The sequence below is a fragment of the Eptesicus fuscus genome, chromosome 8 (genome assembly GCF_027574615.1).
Source record: "Eptesicus fuscus isolate TK198812 chromosome 8, DD_ASM_mEF_20220401, whole genome shotgun sequence".
In the NCBI taxonomy this organism is placed as follows: Eukaryota; Metazoa; Chordata; class Mammalia; order Chiroptera; family Vespertilionidae; genus Eptesicus; species Eptesicus fuscus.
This window is the reverse complement of record NC_072480.1, coordinates 2,108,345-2,130,187: the sequence shown is the minus strand read 5'-3', so window position 1 is coordinate 2,130,187 and position 21,843 is coordinate 2,108,345. Positions and strand designations below refer to the sequence as shown.

General features: G+C 38.8%; 2 protein-coding genes across 3 annotated transcripts in view; both read left to right on the top strand.

Annotated features, from left to right (window-relative positions):
• Nucleotides 1-21,843, top strand: part of TRPC4 (transient receptor potential cation channel subfamily C member 4) — a 370,139-nt gene that overhangs the window by 169,925 nt on the left and 178,371 nt on the right. The gene's annotated exons all lie outside the window — the stretch shown is intronic.
• LOC129150136 (riboflavin kinase-like) lies at nt 9,781-11,014 on the top strand. The gene is made up of 2 exons (XM_054720361.1): nt 9,781-9,933; nt 10,657-11,014. Exons 1-2 carry the CDS (start codon nt 9,781-9,783, stop codon nt 10,891-10,893), a joined length of 390 nt encoding a protein of 129 aa, XP_054576336.1. The 3' UTR covers nt 10,894-11,014.

Genomic DNA, 21,843 nt, shown 5'->3' with positions numbered 1-21,843 from the left:
TTCTTCAAATAGATTTTCTAATCCTTGCTGTTCTTCTTGCCCTTCTGGCAGCCCTATTATACGTATGTTACTTCATTCCATGTTATCCCAAAGCTCCCTTAGGCTTTCCTCCTGCTTTTTTAAAAAAATATATTTTATTGATTTTTTACAGAGAGGAAGGGAGAGGAACAGAGAGTCAGAAACATCGATGAGAGAGAAACATCTGATCAGCTGCCTCCTGCACACCCCCTAATGGGGATGTGCCCACAACCAAGGTACATGCCCTTAACCGGAATCAAACCTGGGACCCTTGAGTCCACAGGCCGACGCTCTATCCACTGAGCCAAACCAGTCAGGGCTTTCCTCCTGCTTTTTAATTTTTTTCTCCAGTTGCTGTTCAGATTGGGCTTGTTTCTGTACCTGATCTTCTAACTCACTAATTCAGTCCTCTGCTTCTTCTAGTCTACTGTTGAAACTTTCCATGGTGTTTTTGATTGTAGCTATATCATCATTTCTTCCTTATTCTTGCATAGGTTGTTGATTTTATCATCCATCCGATGTATGAATTCCTTGACCATTACTCTGAATTCTTTTTCTGTCATGTTGCATGCTTCAATTTCACTAATTTCCTTTCTTGGTGACTCCTCATTTTCTTTCTTCTGGGGATGGTGTCGTCTCCCCATTCTGACTATCACCAGAAGGTTCAGACTTTGAGTTGCGTGGACCTGGGCTGTGTGCAGTGGGAGCGTCACACCACCTGAGTGTCACTGAAGTGCTTCGACACTAGGACGTGTGGCTGCCATGGGTTGGTGGGAACTAGGCTCACCCAGGGTCAGTGTTACCAGTATTCAGTATGGTCTCGTGTGTGCACGTAGAATCATGGACCCCACCTGCACTGTGCTGTTGGCATGTGCCAAAAATCAGTCCACTAGCGTATGCCAGGAGTCAGAGTTTCCCTGTGTCTGCACCAAGAATTGAGTATCAGAGTCTCTGTTGCCTCATGCGGCTTCTTGCTGAGAATCAGGGTCCCTATGTGCGCATGCAACAAGAATTGTAGTCACTGGCTCTTAGTGTGAATGCGCTGTGAGTTTGGGATCCCAGGCGTACACGGTAAGAAACAGAATCAAGTCAGTGGTGCTCTTGCTGGGAGAATCTGGGTCCCGGTCACCATGGGGGACTGGGTTGCACAGTAGCACTGTGGCGTGCCTGCGCTGCAGAAAACAGACTTCCGCGTGTGCTGCGGAAAACAGACTTCCATGTGCGCTGCAGAAAACAGACTTCTGTGTGCGCTTGCCCAGATTCGAAGTCAGGTGGCACTGCCGCCCTGCGTGGGCTTAGGGCAGTGATGGCAAACCTATGACACGTGTGTCAGCACTGACACGGGTAGCCATTTCTGATGACACGCGGCCGCTGAGGCGGCCGCATGCAGAGGATGAAACATTTGCGAAATAATGTTTTTTCCTCAAAGTGACACACTACCCGAGTTATGCTCAGTTTTTTGGTGAAGTTTGACACACCAAGCTCAAAAGGTTGCCCATCACTGGCTTAGGGTTTGGTCACCCAATTGCTTTGCGGGGAGCAGATTCCAGTCTCTGTGCGAGCGCAGGCTCAAATTCTTGTAGCAGATCTGAGGTCTGTGAGAGCATTCCCAAACTCAAATTCCCATAGGGGCACTGCGGCCCGAGCGAGGGGTGGGTCTATCAGTTACTATGGCGCTATCCGCGATCCTGCTGGGAGTGGGATAGGCTCTTTGACTCACATAAATCTGTGGCCGGGAAGTCTGGATTCTTGTTGTCTGTTAGTCTGAAGCTGTGGTCGCAGTTCTCTGTCCCCAGTGGCTGCAGGGTCCTGGTTTGAGTTTGAGATGTGACTGGGTGGTGCTGAGGCCAGGATCCTAGTCTCAAGCAGCTCTTTTTCTCAAGATGGCATGGTCTCTGTGCCCACACTGGCTGCCCAGAAGTGTCCGCTTTGTGCGCTGGACTCCCCCATCTAAGACTGCCCAGTTTGGCAGCCCCTTGGAGTACCTGCAGAATCTAACTGTCCCTAGCTCATACTCACACACCACACACGTCTACACTCTCCTCTATGGTTCCCTCACTCTCTCACACTCTCTCCTTCCCTACCTTCCTGGTGGTTGCCATCTTCCCTATTTGTAGCTCTCATTCTTATGAGACCTATAGGAACATAGACACACGCAATATTCTCAGGCTTTATGGTATAGCCTGGCTAGAATCCTTTTGGGGGTTTGATTAATTTTTGTTTGTTTGTTTTTTATTTTACTTGAGGACTGAGGTTTCTATGATGAGTGTGATAGTTGATTTCTAAAGTTTGAGCTAGCTGTTGTGTAATTGTGGCTGCAAAGAGGGTCATTGTTACTCTGTAAGCTTTTTGGTAATCGAAACCTAGGTAAGATTTCTTTTAGTAAGTATTTGGCCACCTCAGTAGTTTTTTTTTTTTTTGTTTTGTTTGTTTTTTCTGTTCCTGTAGGAAAGGCTTTAATTTATTCCATTAAAGTGTCTATGAATACTAGCAAGTAATTAAATCTTGTTTAAAGAGATAGCTGAGTGAAATTAATTTGCCAATCCTCCCCAGGATATGTGCCCTATATTGCATTGGCAAGAGGGGAGGAGGAGGAAGTATCTTTGGGGGTTATATAGTAGTTCCCAGACTAGATGAAATGTCTCTCCATAATAAGGGAATGGGGCACCCCAGAACCATAAGACTGGCATGACTAAAAGTGAGATTCCCCAGGCTGCAGACTATATGTGATGGTCAAATGGTTGGTGGGGACAGTGAGAGGCCTTAGGCACCATCAATTCTCAGGTTTTTGACCATCATTGGTTTGGAAGCATTAGGTTTTATAATGGCCTTATCTCTTGCAGAAGGGGCTCTGGAGGCAGTGGTATTCAAGTTTGTTGTGGTCACTCCCTTTTCCAGTGTCCTTCTGGCCCACAGGAATAGTATTGCCCCTTTGTTGTTCCTCACAGCCCAGACCTTAAAGCTGTAGCTAAGAGACTTTTGTTTTTAGCCTGTGGGTGGCTTTTTGCTTTCCTCTGCCCTGACTCAGTTGTTAAAAACACTGAAATTTATCTCTACCAATTGCTCATGGGGGTCTGGGGTCCCAAGGCTAGTTTTGTAATTTTTTTTCTTAATGCCTTTGGCTGCCTGCTGGATAAAATGTATCCCTAGGTGGGCTCTGCCTTAACAGACTTGGGATGGATGTTTGTGTACTTTTATAAAGCTTCTGTTAATGCCCCTCCTCCAAAAGAGTGGTTTGTTGTTGTTTTTTAAAGGTTCTGGATGGGTCGAGATTGTGCACCTATGACATGAGGCTGTAATGTATCAAAAGAGATTTTATTTCAAGCACCTGGGTGCAGACAGGCTGAGTCCAAAAAAGGAGTCATCCCTGACTGAAGGGGGCGGCAAAGCTTTTATCAGCTTCTGTTGGCTGTGGGCGGTTTCTGCTGAAGCACAGAGCTTGACTGGCCAGTCCGGTCCTTTGTTCCTCCAAGCGCCAGATGTCCCCTGGTTATCCCTGGTTATCTAGGTTATGCAGAGCCCAAGGCTGCAAGCTTTCTGCAAGACATCTGCTAAGGACAGTAAGTTTCATCCGCCCCATTTTATTCTCTTTAACCCTTTCATTCCCATCTTAAAGGGTATACACTGAGTGGTCAGATTATTATGATCTCTGAATGCATAATAATCTGGCCACTCAATATATATTCTATATAATAAAAGGCTAATATGCAAATTGCCCCCTTGACCAAGAGTTCAACCAGCAGGCAGACCGGCCAACCGCCCATGTCCACTCCCCCTGGCCAGGCTGGCTGGACCCCACCCATGCACGAATTCATGCACCGGGCCTCTAATAATCTGGCCACTCAGTATATATAAAGGAAAAGAAAGGGGATGAGGTCATCATTTCTCTTTGGCTGCTTCCTGCATGGGAGGGGGCAGCATGGAAGCCAAAGGAATAAATTTAAATTATTTCCTGGGGTATAGACCTGTAGGGTCCCTTTACCTGGGTAAGGACAAACTGTCCTACTGTCTAGTTAACTAGGATTTGTAATCTTGTATGTACAGATTTGGTAACTATCTTCAAAATGCAGGACCCAAAGAAGAGGGGTAGGAGAAATAGTGTCAGGGGGCCCCAAAGGGGTAAAAGCCAGGTTAATTTGGGCAGAGCTGCTTGTAGGCTGGACCATATGGACTGCTCTATGCTATCCTGACTGATCTCCTTGAGCCATTGAGTATTATGTAGAATGTGTTGTGTTCTTTCCTCTATTTGACCTGTAGAGTTTAGAAAAAAACAACAGGAGGTGTTAGCAACTAAACAAACCCTTCCCTCTTTAGCTAAGTGATAGTCTAGGGCTAATAGGGTGACCATTTTAGGAATATAAGAGATTTTCAAGATTCAGAAGCACTATGAAGGTAAACAAATAGATGTGATCTGGTGAGAAATCCTGTAAATCTCCCTGGAGCCAGAGGTCTGCAATGAGTTTGAAAATATCTTGCACTGTTTGAATGGGATAGTCTGCACCAGGTGGGGGAATGTCATTAACAATCTGCAGGAATGTGGAAGGCTGGGTATATAATCTATTAGTCATTTGGCTGATATGCAAGAGGGCTATTTTTTCTCCAGGAAGGCTGATGGGAGGGTAGGTTACCCTGGGGGTGAAGTTCTTGTTTTCCAAGTTTTGCCCTTTGCTAGGCTTCTGGAGCTTTTTGCCCTGGTGAGTTTCTACACCTTTACCTGGCCCATCGTCCTTGCTCTTGGGGTCAGAGGGACGATGAGGCCTGGGCACAAAAGGAAGTTGTGATGGTATCTAGAGGTGGTATTTCCTGAGTACAAGTAGGGCTTGTAATCTAGTGGAGACAAACTGTTTTATACATTTTAGTATTACTGGGGCAAAAGCTAGAGCAATACGAGTTATGAAAAATGGTGTGGTGGAAGGAAAGAGACATTAGTTTGAGGGTTGTAGTCTAATATACCAAAATGAGGTTTGTTCTCAAATCATTTACTCTTAAGTGTCCTTGGTTTAGAGGAGATAGGATTTTTTAGATAGTTGTAAACTGCTGTTTTACGATCTCAGTTTCCCTATCCTGCTTGACTTGGCTTACTAGCCTGTGTCATTTATATAACTTCCTTTTAACATTTCTCCCTACAAACCTTCCATTATTTTTAAGAACCTTCTTACAACTTTCACAAACCTTCTTATAACTTTTACAAACATTCTTTTTCTTTAAAATGTATGTCTATGCCTCATACCTTCTATTATCAAAACCATATAAATTCTTTCTAATTTAATTAGAATTCTTAACTGTTGGAAACCTTAATTTTTTAATGATAACCAAAAAATAAACAGCCAGTATTTCTTAGACTGACATTTATGAACATTCTCACTTTCAAGAAACATACCTTAACAAAGCACAAGACATTACATTAACAGTTCTAAATCTACTTTATAGATTTTTTTGTAACAAAAAATAAAATCAGGTGAACTTAAAACTTGTTGAAATATTTAGATGTTTATCATTTAACCCAGCAATGCTCCAAAGCTTTTAAGTTGCCAAAGACTTTGGAAAATTATGAGGCTGGAGAAAAATTGGGGGAAGAGGGAGCATGCCCTGCTGCCTGTTCCCAGGCCTCTAGCCACTTGGATTTAAAACTGCCACATTTCAGCTCTGACCGGTTTGGCTCTGTGGATAGAGCATCTGCCTGCAGAATGAAGGGTCCCGGGTTCAATTCCAGTCAAGGGCATGTACCTTGGTCGCGGGCACATCCCCAGTAAGGGGGTGTGTAAGAGGCAGCGGATCGATGTTTCTAACTTTATATCCCTCTCCCTTCCTCTCTGTAAAAAATCAATAAAATATATTTAAAAAATAAAACTGCCACATTTTTCCTTAGAAATAATATGCTAAGGTTTGGGTAATAAAGAGTTCAGCTTCTGATAGTAGCCAGACTGTTAAATAAGCGTTTGTAGTTTTACAGTAAAGAAAGTTGTTCTTTGGGAAAGGGGGGTGTATATGAGAAGGCACTGAGGTCAGAGTAGTTTTTATTTTTATTTTATTTATTTATTTTTTTAAAAAATATATTTTATTGAATTTTTACAGAAAGGAAGGGAGAGGGAGAGAGAGTTAGAAACATTGATGAGAGAGAAACATCAATCAGCTGCCTCCTGCACACCCCCTACTGGGGATGTGCCCGCAACCACAGTACATACCCTTGACTGGAATCAAACCTAGGACCCTTGAATCCGCAGGCTGACGCTCTATCCACTGAGCCAAACCAGTTAGGGCCAGAGTAGTTTTTAGAGCATTAAATGAGTGAGGTTGCTGGGCCTTCTGGAGGAAGGTTTAGGGTTTTGAAAGACATTATTATTTTTAATCTAATTACCCAGTAGGAAGACTTAGTTAGACTCTCAATGAAAGTTTAAAAGGCCATGAATGAGCTGTGGAAACAAAGAAAATCTTGGCCTACTTTCAGGAATTACACATGAAACATCCCAAAGAGAGTTCAAATGGGAAAAAGAGAAACCCAGTGTCAGAAGATGAAATGTGGAATGTCAAAAGTGAGGTTGTCAAAATTGGTGTACTAAATGCTTCAGTTAGAGGACCTGGAGTTATGAGTCAGAGAGAGGAATACAAAGGGCAAGTTCATTTGACTTGTCTCATGGACTTGTCTACCCAGTGTCCTGAGGATAGCCTTAACAACAATTGGGACATTACCCAGATGCCCCAGGGATGGGTTTACCTCACTCAGACTGGGGACTCAACTCCACAGTGGCAGAGAGAGAGAGAGAACTAGAAAGAGAAAGCCCATTTGACCTGTGGATGTATCTATCCCATGCCCTAAGGATGGCTTTACCAGTGATCAGACATTGGCTAACTGCCCTGGGAATGAATTTACCTCTCTCAGATAGCAGACTCATGTCCATGCTGGTCAAACAAGGGGGAAGAAAGGAGTTCCTTCAGATGTCAGGAGTGATCCATCAGGTCCTGACTCACTGGATCCCATCACCCAGGTGTCACCTGGTCACAGTCGTTGGGTAGGTGACTCCATGTCCAGGGAGCATGTTTACCATCCATCTCAGTCTTGACAAGGTGCTTTGATGAAGGATTTACTCTGCAGTTGACTAATAGGTTTCCCCACACCATGATGGTAAATGACAGGAAGATGAATTAGAGAGAGTGTAAGAAAGAGAAAATAACTTCAGTGCCCTACGATGGGCACCAGAATGTTACTGGACAGGGCCTGGCCCATAGCAGGTCTGCCTCAGGCCAGCCTGTAGTATGTGGGTCCTTGACTTCCTGTAGGAAAGATTTCACAACCTGAGTCCAGATGGGTTTGAGAGTATATTTATTAACGTTGGGGACAATGAAACAAAGGAAGAAATTAGGGTAGAAGAAACAACAGGGGAGAACCTAGGCAGTGCTCTGCTTTGACACTCTAAAAATGTTATAGGAAACTAGAGGCCCGGTTCATGATATTCGTGCACGGGTAGGGTCCCTGGGCCTGGCCGGCGATCAAGGCCAATTGGGGCCTTCCAGCTGCTGGCTGCTGGCCAGGGCCTTCCATCATTCCATGCTGCCCCTTGGTGGTTAGCGCATGTCATAGCGAGCAATCGAACTCCTGATCTCCTGGTCAAACTCCTGAGGGGACATTTTGCATATTGGGCAGGGCTGCTTTAGTTTACTGGGGAAGTCAGAGAAAAATGGGGCCTTAGAGACAGGATTAGAGAGTGAGCCTGGGTCAAGCTGCTGCTGTTCATCACTCCCATGGCTGCAAGTCTCCTGGGACCATTAGAATGTAGGAATAAATAGAAAGTTCATGCCCAGGTAGGGGCATGAGCATGCTCTAAAGTGAGCCCACCTGAGAGCTTTTTATGTTTTTGGTGTTTTTTTGTGTGTGTTTTTTTGTCTTCTGTGGGCAAGAACATTAGGGGAGGGTTTCAGCTTTCCAGGTGCATTTTTATTATGCTGATGCATTAAAATGAGTGTATAAGGGAGTTTTAGATTATTATTTGGTCTATTTTACTGTTTTATCTTAAGTCTGTCTGACTTTAATGTTTGGTGGGATTTTTGTTTGTTTGTTTGTTTATTTTTTTTTGTTGCCTGACTTCATATGTCCTTGAATTTAGTTGGCAAAAATATAATTAATTGGGACTTTGTTCTCTATTTTCCCAGGCCAGGGTGATTTAAGCTATGTATTTTCTGGTTAGGGAGAAGGTTATAAACCATTTGCTCTCAAGTGTCTTTGGTTAGAGAAGATAAAGTCTTGCAATTCACAAGCTTGCTATAAGTTGCCCAAACTGTTTGGCCTTGTTCAATTTTCTTTCTCTTTCCTCGCTTCTTACTATCCTGCTACATAACCACTAGGCTGTATACCAAAACTAGTACCAAATAATATTGAATGTAAACTGCAATCAGAAAATAAAATTAAAAATTTTAAAATAAAAGGATTTAAGCAGGAAATAGCCATGATTAAATTTGTGTTTTGAAAAGGTCACTGCAGGTGCAGTGTTTATTATAGAGCGGAGAAAATAACTGATGAGTTTCAGATAAGAAATAATGGTACATTGGACTAGAATGATGACAATAATGATAAATTAAAAATACAGGAAAAAATATACTCCGCAGTGATGCTTAAATATGTAGAGTGAGGGAAAAGGATGCATAGTGATGAACCTAAATACTTCCTATGTGAGTTGAAATTGAAGTGATAAATGCAGATTCTTATTGAATATGGTCACTGTTTAGTAAGTGCATTTATCTTCCCACCTTCCTAAGTACATCTCTCTTTTAGAAGGAAAAATTGCTGCATAATCCTTAGCATCAATAAGATATTCCTCTAATTGACCCTCTAGAATTTCTGCCTTGTCTAGGAAGTTCAAGAAAAGTTAAACTGCAAAACAAAGCACCCAAAGATTTTTTTTTCTGTCTGGATTATCTTTTGTCACCGTGACATATGTCCAAGCCGTTACATCTCATCCCACAAAAAAATACACTTCTCTCTCAATCCTTTCAGCTTGAAACATTCTTTTAATTTCCTTTAGAAAACACCAAGACTTAGAGGATAAGCAGTGTAAATACTTATTTCTTTTTTGGAGGAACTATTTTTTCATTCAAGGTTGTGAGTTATCTAGATCATGAGAAACAGAGTCTACAATAATCTCAGGGACTCATAAAATCAGGAGAATGCAAAAAAAAGCCCCTTTGACTACAAAATCAAAACTGTAAAACTGAATGCTTAGCTTTTATTTCTGCTAAATTTTAGAACTCTATTATAGTAGCATTATTGATTTTATGTCTTTAATTTTCTATATGCAAGATGGTACAATATGATTTTCATGATAGTGCCATGCCGCAACCTTTTACAGTGGGGGTTCAGGATCTGAAGAAGGGGCCGATGCACAAATGAAAATACTATACAAGAAATATGAATTATTAAGGGGTGGGGGCCAGGTGGAGACCTCTCTCTAGGAGAGGCACACCGAAATCTGGCCTTGTCTGTTTTTATTCAATTTTAGATACACATCTTGCCCTCAGTAAAGCACAGCAAACAGGTAGCAGACAGACCATCTCTAAGGTCAATAAAGATCAATAGAGAGACACAGCGTCCCAGTCGCCAGGCAGCTTCTGTTGGATCAGCAGCAGGAGGGACTTGCCTGATGTGCTCCCGCCCGACCCGCCAGCCAAGCTCCCGCCTATGTCCCCTGGCTGGTCTGGGGGTCCAGGCACCACCTCTATTGTGGCTCCTCCGGACATGAGGACTGGGCTGCAGCCCGAGTGGACAGCGTCATGAAGAACCTGCTGTACTTCTGCCGCTGCAAAGTCATGCGGGGCTTTGGCCGTGGCTCCAAGCAGTTGAGCATCCCCACCGCTAACTTTCCTGAACAAGTAGTAGATAATCTTCCCTCTGATGTATCCATTGGCATTTATTATGGACTAGAGGCCCGGTGCATGAAATTGATGCACGGGGGGTGAGGGTGTCCCTTAGCCCAGCCTGCACCCTCTCCAATCTGGGACTCCTTGAAGGATGTCCAACTGCCCATTGAACATTCTAAATGGGCAGTCGGACATCCCTTTCACAATCCAGGACTGCTGGCTCCCAACCACTTGCCTGCCTGCCTGCCTGATTGCCCCTAACCGCTTCTGCCTGCTGGCCCAGTCACCCCTAACTGCCCTCCCTTGCCAGCCTGGTCACCCCCAACTGCCCTCCCCTGCTGGCCCAGTCACCGCTAACTTCCCTCCCCTGCCAGCCTGGTCACCCCTAACTGCCCACCCCTGCCAGCCTGGTTGCCCCTAATTGCCCTCCCCTGCTGAGCTGGTTGTCACCAACTGCCCTCCCCTGCAGGCCTGGTCCCCCCCCAACTGCCTTCCCTTGCAGGCCCAGTCGCCCCCAACTTCCCTCCTCTGCTGGCCCGGTCACCCTAACAGCCCTCTTTTGCAGGCCTGATCGCCCCCACCTGCCCTCCCTTGCGGGCCTGGTCCCTCCCAACTGCCCTCCTCTGCTGGCCTGATTGCCCACAACTGCCCCCCCCCCCCTGCCAGCCATTTGTGGTGGCCATCTTGTGTCTACATGGAGGCAGCCATTTTTGACCACACATGGGGGCGGCCATCTTGTGTGTTGGAGTGATGGTCAATTTGCATATTACTCTTTATTAGATAGGATAGGCCAGTGTGGGAACTGGAGAAGTCCATAAGATGGTGGTGAGCATAGGATGGAACCCATACTACAAGAACATGAAAAAGTCCATAGAAACTCATATCATGCATACCTTCAAAGAGGACTTCTATGGGGAAATCCTCAATGTGGCCATTGCTGGCTACCTCAGACCAGAAAAGAACTTTGATTCTTTAGAGTCACTTATTTCAGCAATTCAAGGTGATATTGAGGAAGCTAAGAAATGACTAGATTTACCAGAACATTTGAAACTCAAAGAAAACAATTTCTTCCAGGTTCCGAAAAGCAAAATAATGAATGGCCACTGATGAAAAGTCATCTTACTTATTCATTCATTGTTCTCTAATATTTTACTGCTCATAACCCTGCAGTCTCATCTTGGTTACATTTGAAAAACCAAAAATTTTCTTACAGTTGTGACTTAGTTTAAACAGTACAATGTAGTTATTATTATGCTTCATGTTCAATTAAACCCATCATGCTACAGTACTAAAATATTCATTTTAGAAATCCAGTTTCTTTCTATGTAATATGTTGACTAAAATTTACCACTGGAAATATCAAGTGTTTTATAAGGGAAATGAAATGTATAAAGCTATGGATAAAAAGGCAAGTCACTAGTTTGAAATGAAAACTAATTATAGTAAAAGACTAGCATGTATGTACTTGTATAGCATGTGCTGCTAAACAGAGAAGGCTTATAAAAGTAAATTATTAAAACAAGTTTGATAGCTTATTATAAACCTAAGAGGGAAAATTTTATACATCGTATTTTTTATATTTTGTGCATTAAAATATTACTACAAACATGAATACTCGTGAAATTTTAGTCATGACTAATTTCCTTTATGGAAAATTAGAGGTCAAATCATTATATCATGTTCTTTTTTTTTTAAAACATCTGCCTCAGGTATGATTGGTCTGGACTCTCTCTGCCTATCAATTTTTTGGTCTGTCTTTTAAAACATTAAAATGAGTGTGTTTTGAATTTGTAGGTTTCATTTTTGTATTGTATAGATAGCACTGTTCTTTTAAGAGTAGATATTCAACATTTTTTCTTGACTTTGATTATTTTTTTCCGTTAAACAATCGCATGTCAAGTTTTTTCCATTTAGAATATCCTCTGACTTACAAAGGATTGCATCTATCACCACCATTCCATCCTTCACTATATGAAAACCCCCAAAAGCTTCATCTTTAGGTTTACTCAAAGTTTAATGAACCTGTAGCACTTCATTTATATATGCCAGTTTCTTAAAGAACACAAACACTTGTTTTTCCTCCTAGGGAAACTGTTTATGAGCCAATTAAGCTATGAAATAGAAAATTATTTATATTATATTTAATGTGATTGTATGTTCCTGAGCAAATAAACTGTTGTAATGGTGTATGCACAATGTAATTTAATGATAAGAGTGCTTGTAGCTTGGGGATAAAGTATAAATAATAAAGTCTTAGTCACATTAAAAAAAAAGATCAGTAAAGATCAGTAAGGTTCAGTAAACATTTACTTTGAGGCTATTAGGTCAGGAAATTGCTTTGAGCCATCACTATCTCCACAGAACAATGGTGCTTAGCATTTTCCTTGCCAATGCTCAAGGTCCATCGGCCTTCTGTGTTCCTTGATGCACTCTTATGATAGTATCAACAGTGGATGGCTTCCCACAGTGCCAGAATCTCTAATTACTGACTTGTGATTATAGTTATACAACTTTGACTTCATTTGTGGGTTGACTTCAGTCCTAACCTCCCTTCATTCACCAAACACACACAATCATCATCACACCTGCCTTTGCCGTTAACTAGTTTTGTGGTCCTGGAAAGTTCATCTAACCTCCATGGACCTCAGTTTCCTGGTTGTAAAATGAAGAGGTGAGGCTTGATGATTTTTGAAGTACTTTCCACCATAACTTTCTAAGGAAGGTAAATCTTGGTAAATCTGACACAGAGTATCAGATGAAAGTGTGAGCATGTTTTTTAGTTCATTTTTCTCAATCATGTGCATCACAAACATTAGAAAAAAAACACATTTATTTCATTTTCCTTTGAGGGATAAAAGCAGATAAACAATAAGCCAGGCATTTACAATTTTAAGATCCTAATCATTTGAGATGGTTGCTAATCTTCAGGTCATATCTTTTAGCCTCCTCTCATTCATTTCAGCCCCTCACTCATTTCTACACTCACCTCTTCCAGGACCAGTAGGTTTTCCAAATATCCCTTTGGCAAAAACTCTCAGGGAACCCACTGATGAAGCTCCCAAATCAAAGCTGAACAGCCCTCTCATGCTCTTAAAAGTAGCCTTAGCAAGGAGGGAAGTAATTGTATTTCCTGTTCCAAATATTACATACAGAGATGTCACTGACAGATTGAACTACTACAGAGTTATTTTTACTTTAAAATAATAACTATTAACACCAGGAGATTGCTTACTGATGGGTCACAAGTGATCGGCCTTGATTGCTGGCCAGGCCTAGGCACCCCACCCATGCACGAATTTGTGCACCGGGCCTCTAGTTAAATATAATTGACTGTACTTGACACCAGTTAAAGAAAAGGGCATACAGGGAAATAGATACAGTCAATCACTCCCTTCTGGAATAGCCACTGAACACAACAAAATTACTCTTCTCTACAATCAGTATACAGTGACAATCTTAGAGATTCCTTTAAGAATTTGGAAAGATATCTATTAGTCTATAATTTATAAAACACTAGAGCTGTGTTATCAACAATAGCCACCAGCTACATGAGGCAGTTAAACAAATGAAATGCAGTTTGTCCAAACTGAGGTATAATCTAAGTGTCAAATACATAATGGCTTTCAAAGCCTTGGTACAAACAAAATGAAAAATATCTCATTAATAAATTTTAAATTGCTTATATCTCAAAATTTTATATCTTAGATTAAATGAAGTCTTCTATGACAATTAATTTTATCTTTTTTCCTTTTTTAAAATATGTTTATTAGAAAAATTTAAATTAGACATATGGCTCACATTTGTATTTCTTGAGGCAACACTAAATTGCATTAAAGAAAATAAATGTGTGTAAAAAAAAAAGTAAATTGCAGGTTAAATAAGCTAAGAATCTAAGGTGAAACATACATAAAGAAATACAGAAATTTACTCAGTTTAAATCTCTTGACAAACTACCAATTTCTTTCTTAAATATGTTTACTATATCTTACTGTGAGACTCGTATCATGAATGGTATAAAAGTAGAGTTTGAATTTGCCAACGATTGGGTGATCAACATATTCTGAGAACGTAATCCTCAGGGAAACAAAATAAAATCCTACCTAATAAAATAGTAATATGCAAATTGACCGCACCTTCGCTATGCCCAAGCCACGCCCACCATCCAAAGCCACGCCCACCAGCCAATCAGGGTGAGTATGCAAATTACCCAACAAAGGTGGCAGTTAATTTGCATACGCAGAGGGAGGGAGGAGTGAAGACTGAAGACAACTTAGAAGGAAGACAGAGGAAAAGCAGAAAGCAAGATGGCTGCCAGAGGGAAAGCCCAGGTGGGGCGGGGCGGGGCAGGGTGGAGTGAGGCGGGGCGGGGCGGGTAGCAGCGGATTTTTCCTGCAAATGGGCTACTAGTATTACATAATTTAGTAATATTTAAGCTAGAATCAGGGACTTGTTATTTTCATAACTAATTAATGAATTAAAATTGAATAAAGCTGATATAATTGTTACTGCAACCTAACATTTTCAAAGTATTGTTGCTTACATTATAAACTCTTAGATTATGCTGCAAAGAAGTTCTTCTGTTTGAAATACCTATTACTATAATCATCCATTTAATATGACATTACAATAATTGATGTAATATATTATCTTTATTTGTGAATTTTCATAATACATCAAAAGAAGTTTTAGAAATTGAACACCAGTAATAGATCTCTAGTAAAAAGCACATACGTTTTATCTAAATTGATTCTGTGTGATATTTCAGAAACTGACTTGAGAATTCATATATTCACAATGGACTTTGTTTTATGGTTATTTTGTGAAGAGAATTGTTAAATAAAATCTTATTTTAGAGTATAAAATCTATTTTGCTTGGTATAAAAGAGAATAGATAATTACATATTTGATAGCATTGTACAGACCCTAGAAATTTAATTTTCAATACCTTGATATAAAAGTCATAGTCTATCTTTCTCTTAAAAAATTAATTGTCTTTGTTTACTTGTTTTTCTACTATAGACTAAATGTTTCCGCCAACCCCACCACCCTGACAATTCAAATGTGGAAACACAATGTGATGCTCTTTGGGGGTGGGTTCTTTGGGAGGTGACTAGGACAAAAGGATGGAGCCCTGAAGAATGAGATTAGTGCCCTTATTAAAAGAGACCCCTTCTGCCATGTGATAATATAGGGGAAAGCTTGCTATGTATCAGAAACTAGGGCCTCAAACATGCTTGTATCTTGATCTTGGACTTAGCCTCCAGAACTGTAAAAAATAAATGTTTGTTGTTTATGTCATGCAATCTATGGTATTCTGTTATAGCAGCCCAAATGAACTAACACAATCCCCTTGCTAATTGAAAATCTATAACTTACACTTGAAACCTATATAATTTTATTAACCAATGTAACACAATAAATTCTATTTAAAAGATTAAAAAGGAAAAACAATCTATAACTAATGAAATCCGTAGCCAGATATCTCCAGTCATACAGAAATAAGAGAAATTCAAGACCCATGAATAAGGTTAGTCATCAGCTGAAGATTTTTTCTAACAAGAGAAAGGATAAATAATGTGATTAGTAAGTAGAATATATACTTTAGTGGTATATTTAGCTAAGAAACAATAATCTGATGTTTATAGTTCTAAGTTGTTTAATTTCTATACCAAAGCTATGAAATTAATTTTGCCATAGTGGAAAAGTTGAAATGAGAAAATTTATGAACTACATTTTCTTGATAGCAGGAGTAATAACTTATCCTCTCAAAATATTAAAAAACATAAATAAGCACTTCTTTTAAAACTAAAACCAGTAACAAAAAAGGTGCATTTTTATTTACTTTATTGTTTGAGCATTGCCAATTAAAACATAATTACAATCAATACTTATTTTGTTGATACTACAAGTCTTATACATAGCTGGGAATTAGTATTTCATCTCAATGTTTACATAAATCAGGATAGTAGAGTCTAATCCAGTAAGAGTAAGAAATCAGTATTAAATTTGCGACAAAATTAAAGTGTTTTTCCACATGTAATAGTCATGTTTATTTATTGAGAAAACAAATTTCTTCCTAATTCTTAGGACAGAGTAGTAAAGCCAGTTACATATCTTTGGCTTTCTTCAGTAAGAGTATCTCGTTGTTAATGATTCTTTCTTTAGCCTTCAGCCATTTGTTTAGATTTGGCCTCTTTTCTATGCTACACAGCAGTATTGAAGTCATAAAATAATGTAGACACAATTTTAAATGTAGTAAAATGTGCCTTTCTGATGTTGCCACTCATATATTTATTTATTCATTCTAAAATTATTTTCAAGAATCTTTTTGTACCCGAAACTATGCAAAGCATTATAGATGCAGAGATAAATAATATCAAATTAGTATGGAGGTATACAGAGATAAATATATCAGTAGAGTTAACTCTAATGTTATATATTATAAGTTATTCTGATATATGTTTATATAGAGAAAACCTACCATTGTAAAAGGTTTTTCTTTCTCATAATGAAAGCTGGCCAGAGAGGAAGATAGCGTGGTGACTAGAGCGGTTAAATGAGGAGGCAGTGTTTGAGACAGAGGACTACTGGAGTTCAAAATGTGTGCATGAAGGGAGGAAAGGTAAATGATGAAAACAGATATAATTTTTCATTCTCTATTTGCTTCACATACAAAGTTTGGCCTTCCTCATTTAATTAGGAATTCTACAGTGGTTAATAATGTTATTTTAAATATTAAATTATATACTCTTCACAGAACAAGGCTATCTGTATTTTGTACTGATTTGACATCTCTCCAATATAATTGACAGATCCTTATGATATTTTGTATTCTCTTCAAATATGGGCATTGTGTAGCATTTTGTTGGTGACATTTATACCAAAAAGTATCACCACCTCTTGGATAAAAAGTGAGTGAATGTTCCAAATTCTCAACCTTCAATCATTTACCCACATTTTGAGGTCAATATTGCGATTAAACTGTGAAACACTACTTCAAAAGAAGCTCCCACGTTTCCCTGCCAGTATTGTCTGCCTTCCCAATGTCCGAGGCAGACATTTTTGTCTTGGCTTTAGCTCCAGTTGGAAGAAGATATTTCCTATTCTATGGAGACTTGTAACTTGTATAGATTTGACAGAAGACTACTGTAAAAATGAAATAGAGAGAATACTTCAATCTCAAGAAATTTTAATAGAAAGCCTTCTCCAGCCATTTACTAAATGAGCTATTTTCAGCATGCTGAGAAGGTAGAGATTATTTAGTTGACATTTATTTATATGGAGAAAGAAAAGGAAATTTATTTGCCACTGTTTTGACCCTTGGCTTTTTACTTTTCAGTCAGCTAAATAAATGAAATGATGTACTGGAAATTAGGACTTTCAATTTAAATATGATACATTTTTATAACTATATTATTCTTAAATTCTGGAAATACATATGGAAATATCTCCGTTTTGAATTTCTATCGTGACTTTTGAATTCCTTTGGAATTAGGGAATGACGTACCTACATCAGTGTTAAAAATAGTATGATGGTATTGCTGAATTTAGAAAAAGGAAAACAATTCAAACTATTTTCAGCTTTCAACAATGTTTTAGGCAAAGTAAACTTATTATGACTAGTAAATATTTTGACTATATTTCTCATATGTATGATGTACCAAAAATTACATTATGAATGTTTGGGGGTGGTTAAAGAACTGCTCAAAGTTGGCCATAATTTGTCTAGATGATATGAAGCAGATAGGTTCTGTTTGCTATCAAATTGACTTTCCACCACTAGAGAATTTAGCAAGAAATTCTTGTGTATTTGTAAATGTCCTCATAGCTTTCATTTATTTCTACTGAAAGTCTAGGTACTAAAAAAAAGGTCATTCTACCTAATTACATTAACTTCATTATGCTAAGATTGTAATTTTGTTTACCGTCAGGTGTGGTTTTCTCTTACATTTTTCATCAGACATGTATATCTCTGATTGCACAAAAAGCAAGACAGTGGGAAGAATGTTATTATCTTCATTTAAAGCAATATTAGTAACATTAAAAGTAAGGACTGAAGCCCATTTTGCCACTTCCAGGTCTTATCTCTCTTTCATTGATTCTTGTGGAATTGAACTACATTTCTTTGAAATGTTTTTCCCTGGCAGCTACTTGAAATACTCTGCCTCTGTGCTCCTTGTAAAAATGTATTTTCTAAGACAAACTTGATTTTTCATAGCTTCTAAGCACTAACATCTATCCTGGACTGAGGCAGCCATCTCAGCCTACACTCAAAAACAACACAGTGAAACTCCTAGGGACCTGCCTGAACTATTTCACATTACATTAAGACAGTGATTTTCAACCATTGTGCCACAAGAATTTTAAAATATGCAAAACCTATTTAGTCAGGGGCACTGACTTCTTTTTCCTTAGATTGTCAAATAAAAAATGACAACAGCCCACATAATAGCCATTGGTGTGAATGAATCAAAAGTATACCTTCTCTATTTTTGTCAGATAGGTATAAAATATATTTTATGGTGAGTTGCAGATTTTTAATAATTAATTTATTTGTATCATAAGATGAAAAAAGTTGAAAATCGCTGTATTAAGAAGAAACAGAAGCAGCTAATTTTGTAATTTCTGGAAATAAGGACAAGAATGTAAAATGTCCTTATTGTTGAGGTTAATGACTTCAGCTCAGGCTTTTCTGTGGAACTTACATGAGTAAATAGTGCCTGATTAGATGGGTCCATAAGCCTTAAGAATGTTCAACAGTTAATGAAATTGAATAAACATTCATTGACATCTCAGTACCAAGTACTGATGCTAGGGATTGAGTGCTGAAAAAAGATAAACCCTTCTAAAATAGTTCACTGTAACCCATAATTAAAATGCAGGAGTTAAGTGTAATTATAAATGTATATAAAAGTACAACACCAGTACTGAGGAAAACAATAATTGACTATAGGAATGACAAGATAATTAGAAGCTGAATTGGAAGACCAAGAAAAATTCACTGTGAGAAAATGAGAAATGGATAATTACAGGCAACATTATCAGCAGACGCAAATCTACAATACTAAGAAAGGCACCGACATGGTCAGAACATTCTGAATAGTTTGTATGCCTGAAGTGTATGCGTGGCTGGGGAAAGGAAGATCATGGTCAAGTATCTTAGGGCTTCATAGGTCTTGTATAAACCTGGGCCTTTTTGCTGGAGACTATGAAATACTAGTACAGACATTTAAGTCAGAAGAAGACACAGTTAAATTTGCATTTTGCATAGCCTATCATTTCAACGTTATGGTATATAAATTAGAAAGACTCAGGCTAATAGCTTTGGCAGAAAATAGACCTATTTTTTCTAGTATAGGCCTGTGATCATGACATCTGATATTATGATAATATTTCATGTTAATCTGAATAAGAAATGGTATTGCAATGAAATAAGGAGAGGGATATGAGAGAAAGAGGCTGACTTGATTATAGATTGAGGTAAATCATAGTGAATATGCTTGTGACAACAGCAAAATAAGGACTTTTTAAAACAGCTTTATTGAGGTATAACTGATATAAAACAAACCGTACGTACTTAAAGTGAATACTTTGATAACTTTTTATATGTGCATACCTTAAAAATACCACCACACTTAATATAGTGAATATATCTGTCGCCCCACAAGTTTCCTTTGCCCTTTAATATGCTTTCTATGCACACCCTGCCCTTTCCCAGACAATTGCTGGTCTGCTTTCTGTCACTGTAGATCAGTTTGCAGTTTCTAGAGTTTATATAAATGGAATTATACAACATGTACTCTTTTTACTCTGGCTTTTTTTATTCATAATTACTTTGAGATTCAACCATGTGTGTCTATTAATAGTCCCTTATTTTTTCATTGCTGAGCAATTTTCCATAGTATATTCATTCACTGTTTGATGGAAATTTGAATTTTTCTTGTTTTTGGCTATCACATCAAACCTATTATTACATTTGCATACAAGTCTTTGAATAGACACATGTCATCTTTTCTTTTGGACAAATGCCTGTATTGAAATGAGTCTATTTTATGATAAGTATAGGTTTAATTTTAAAGTATATATATATATACTGCAAATTGTTTACAAAGTGATTGAATGTTATAGGCACCTCTCACTGGCACCAGAAAGGTGTTACCACACAGCCCCCTGAGCCAGTAGAAGAGGGCTGTCGCAAACCTCGATCCTTGTCTTCTCATATAAATGCATTTATATGAGAGACCTTGACTGTATTGTGAAAAGCCAATCTATTAAAGCAATTAAAGCATGCACCTTTATTGAAAAAGCAAGCAAACCTATACATCTGGATTTTGAAGCGCAGATGGGCTCTCAGCTAATCTGAAGAGCAAGCTGGGTGGAGGTTTGAGGCGTTATATATCCTCCTGTCTATAGATCTCAAAATTCCTCTGCCGAATATTTTGGTGCAGATTAATTCTCAAGGTCCCCCTTTTTTTACTTTGTTGTGGTCTTCCCAGAATTCATGAGAAGCACCTGGCAACTTTTTCTTGTCAAGCCTTGAGACTGCTGGCTTCTCTGCTTAGGAGAGAAAACTCCCTTTTTCCTTTCCCTTTTCCCCCTCCCATTCTGCATTCTCTCATTAGGCAGTTTTTTGTTTTGTTTTGTTTTGTTTTTTAACCATTGCTCTCATGTCCCTGCTGGGAAAGATAAAGGCTTCTTAGTAACAAGCTGGCTGCAAATTGCTCATACTGTTTGGCCTTGTTTTAACATTCCTGTCTCAGTTTCCCTGTCCCTGTAATCCTGTAATATTGACCATTTACATTTTGATTGGCAATGTATGAGCATTCAAGTTTCTCCAAATTCCCACCAATACATATCATGGTTAGTTCTTTTTATTTTAGCCATTCTAATAGGTGTGTAGTAATATCTCATTGTGGTCTTAATTTGCATTTCCCTAATGACAAATTATATTGAGCGTCTTCCATGTTCTTATTCAACATTGGTATATCTTTTGATGGTATATGTTCACATCTTGAGCCCATTTTTTAAACTTTGGGTTGTTTTCTTATTATTGTGTTTGAATAGTTGAAGTACATATGGTTAGAGAGAATTAAACAACCAACATAGTTTTGTTTTTTTTATTGATTTTATTACAGAGAGGAAAAGAGAGGGATAGAGAGTTAGAAACATCAATGAGAGAGAAACATCGATTAGCTGCCTCTTGCACACCCCCTACTGGGGATGTGCCCACAACCAAGGTACATGCCCTTGACCTTTCAGTCCGCAGGCCGACGCTCTATCCACTGAGCCAAACCGGTTTCGGCTTAACATAGTTTTTTGATGCTAGGGACTCTCTAGATCTTAACTGAGATCATGAGTGGATGAAGAGTTCATATCTCATCTAGGTAGATGTTGTCACTCAGCTATATATGCATACAGGTAGATAAGCAATGTTTTGGTCCAAAATAATTAATTATAAGCTTATTGAGTTATTTGTATCTGTATGACTTTCAAGTGATAATTTTCTGATAGAAAAATATATCTGTTGGTAATTTAAATTTAGGATATCGTCAAACCAGGCAAACATCTAGGAAGACAAAGTTTTACTTATGTTGGCGATTTCTATAACATACCCCATCCCAGATATTTTTCTTTCTCAGATCAGTATCTGTATATTTCCCCCTATATGCTTATAGTTCTTCACTAAGAGTATAATACTGAACCAGATCAAGTTTTCATGCCTCTTCTTTTTCCAGCCACCAAAGTTTTATGTTATTAATCCCATAACATGGAAGCCCCATTTCAACTATGTAATCATTGTGTAGTGCTTAATGCCTTGTTTGCCTTAGCAGTTTAATAATTTATGCCAGTAAAAATATACACTTTTCCAGAAAGTCCTTATGAAAATGTTTTAATTATAGTAATAGAACAATATGGAAGATGGTATTATGTATAGGACTTTTTTTTTCAGAAAAATCTTAAATTTGTATTGTACTG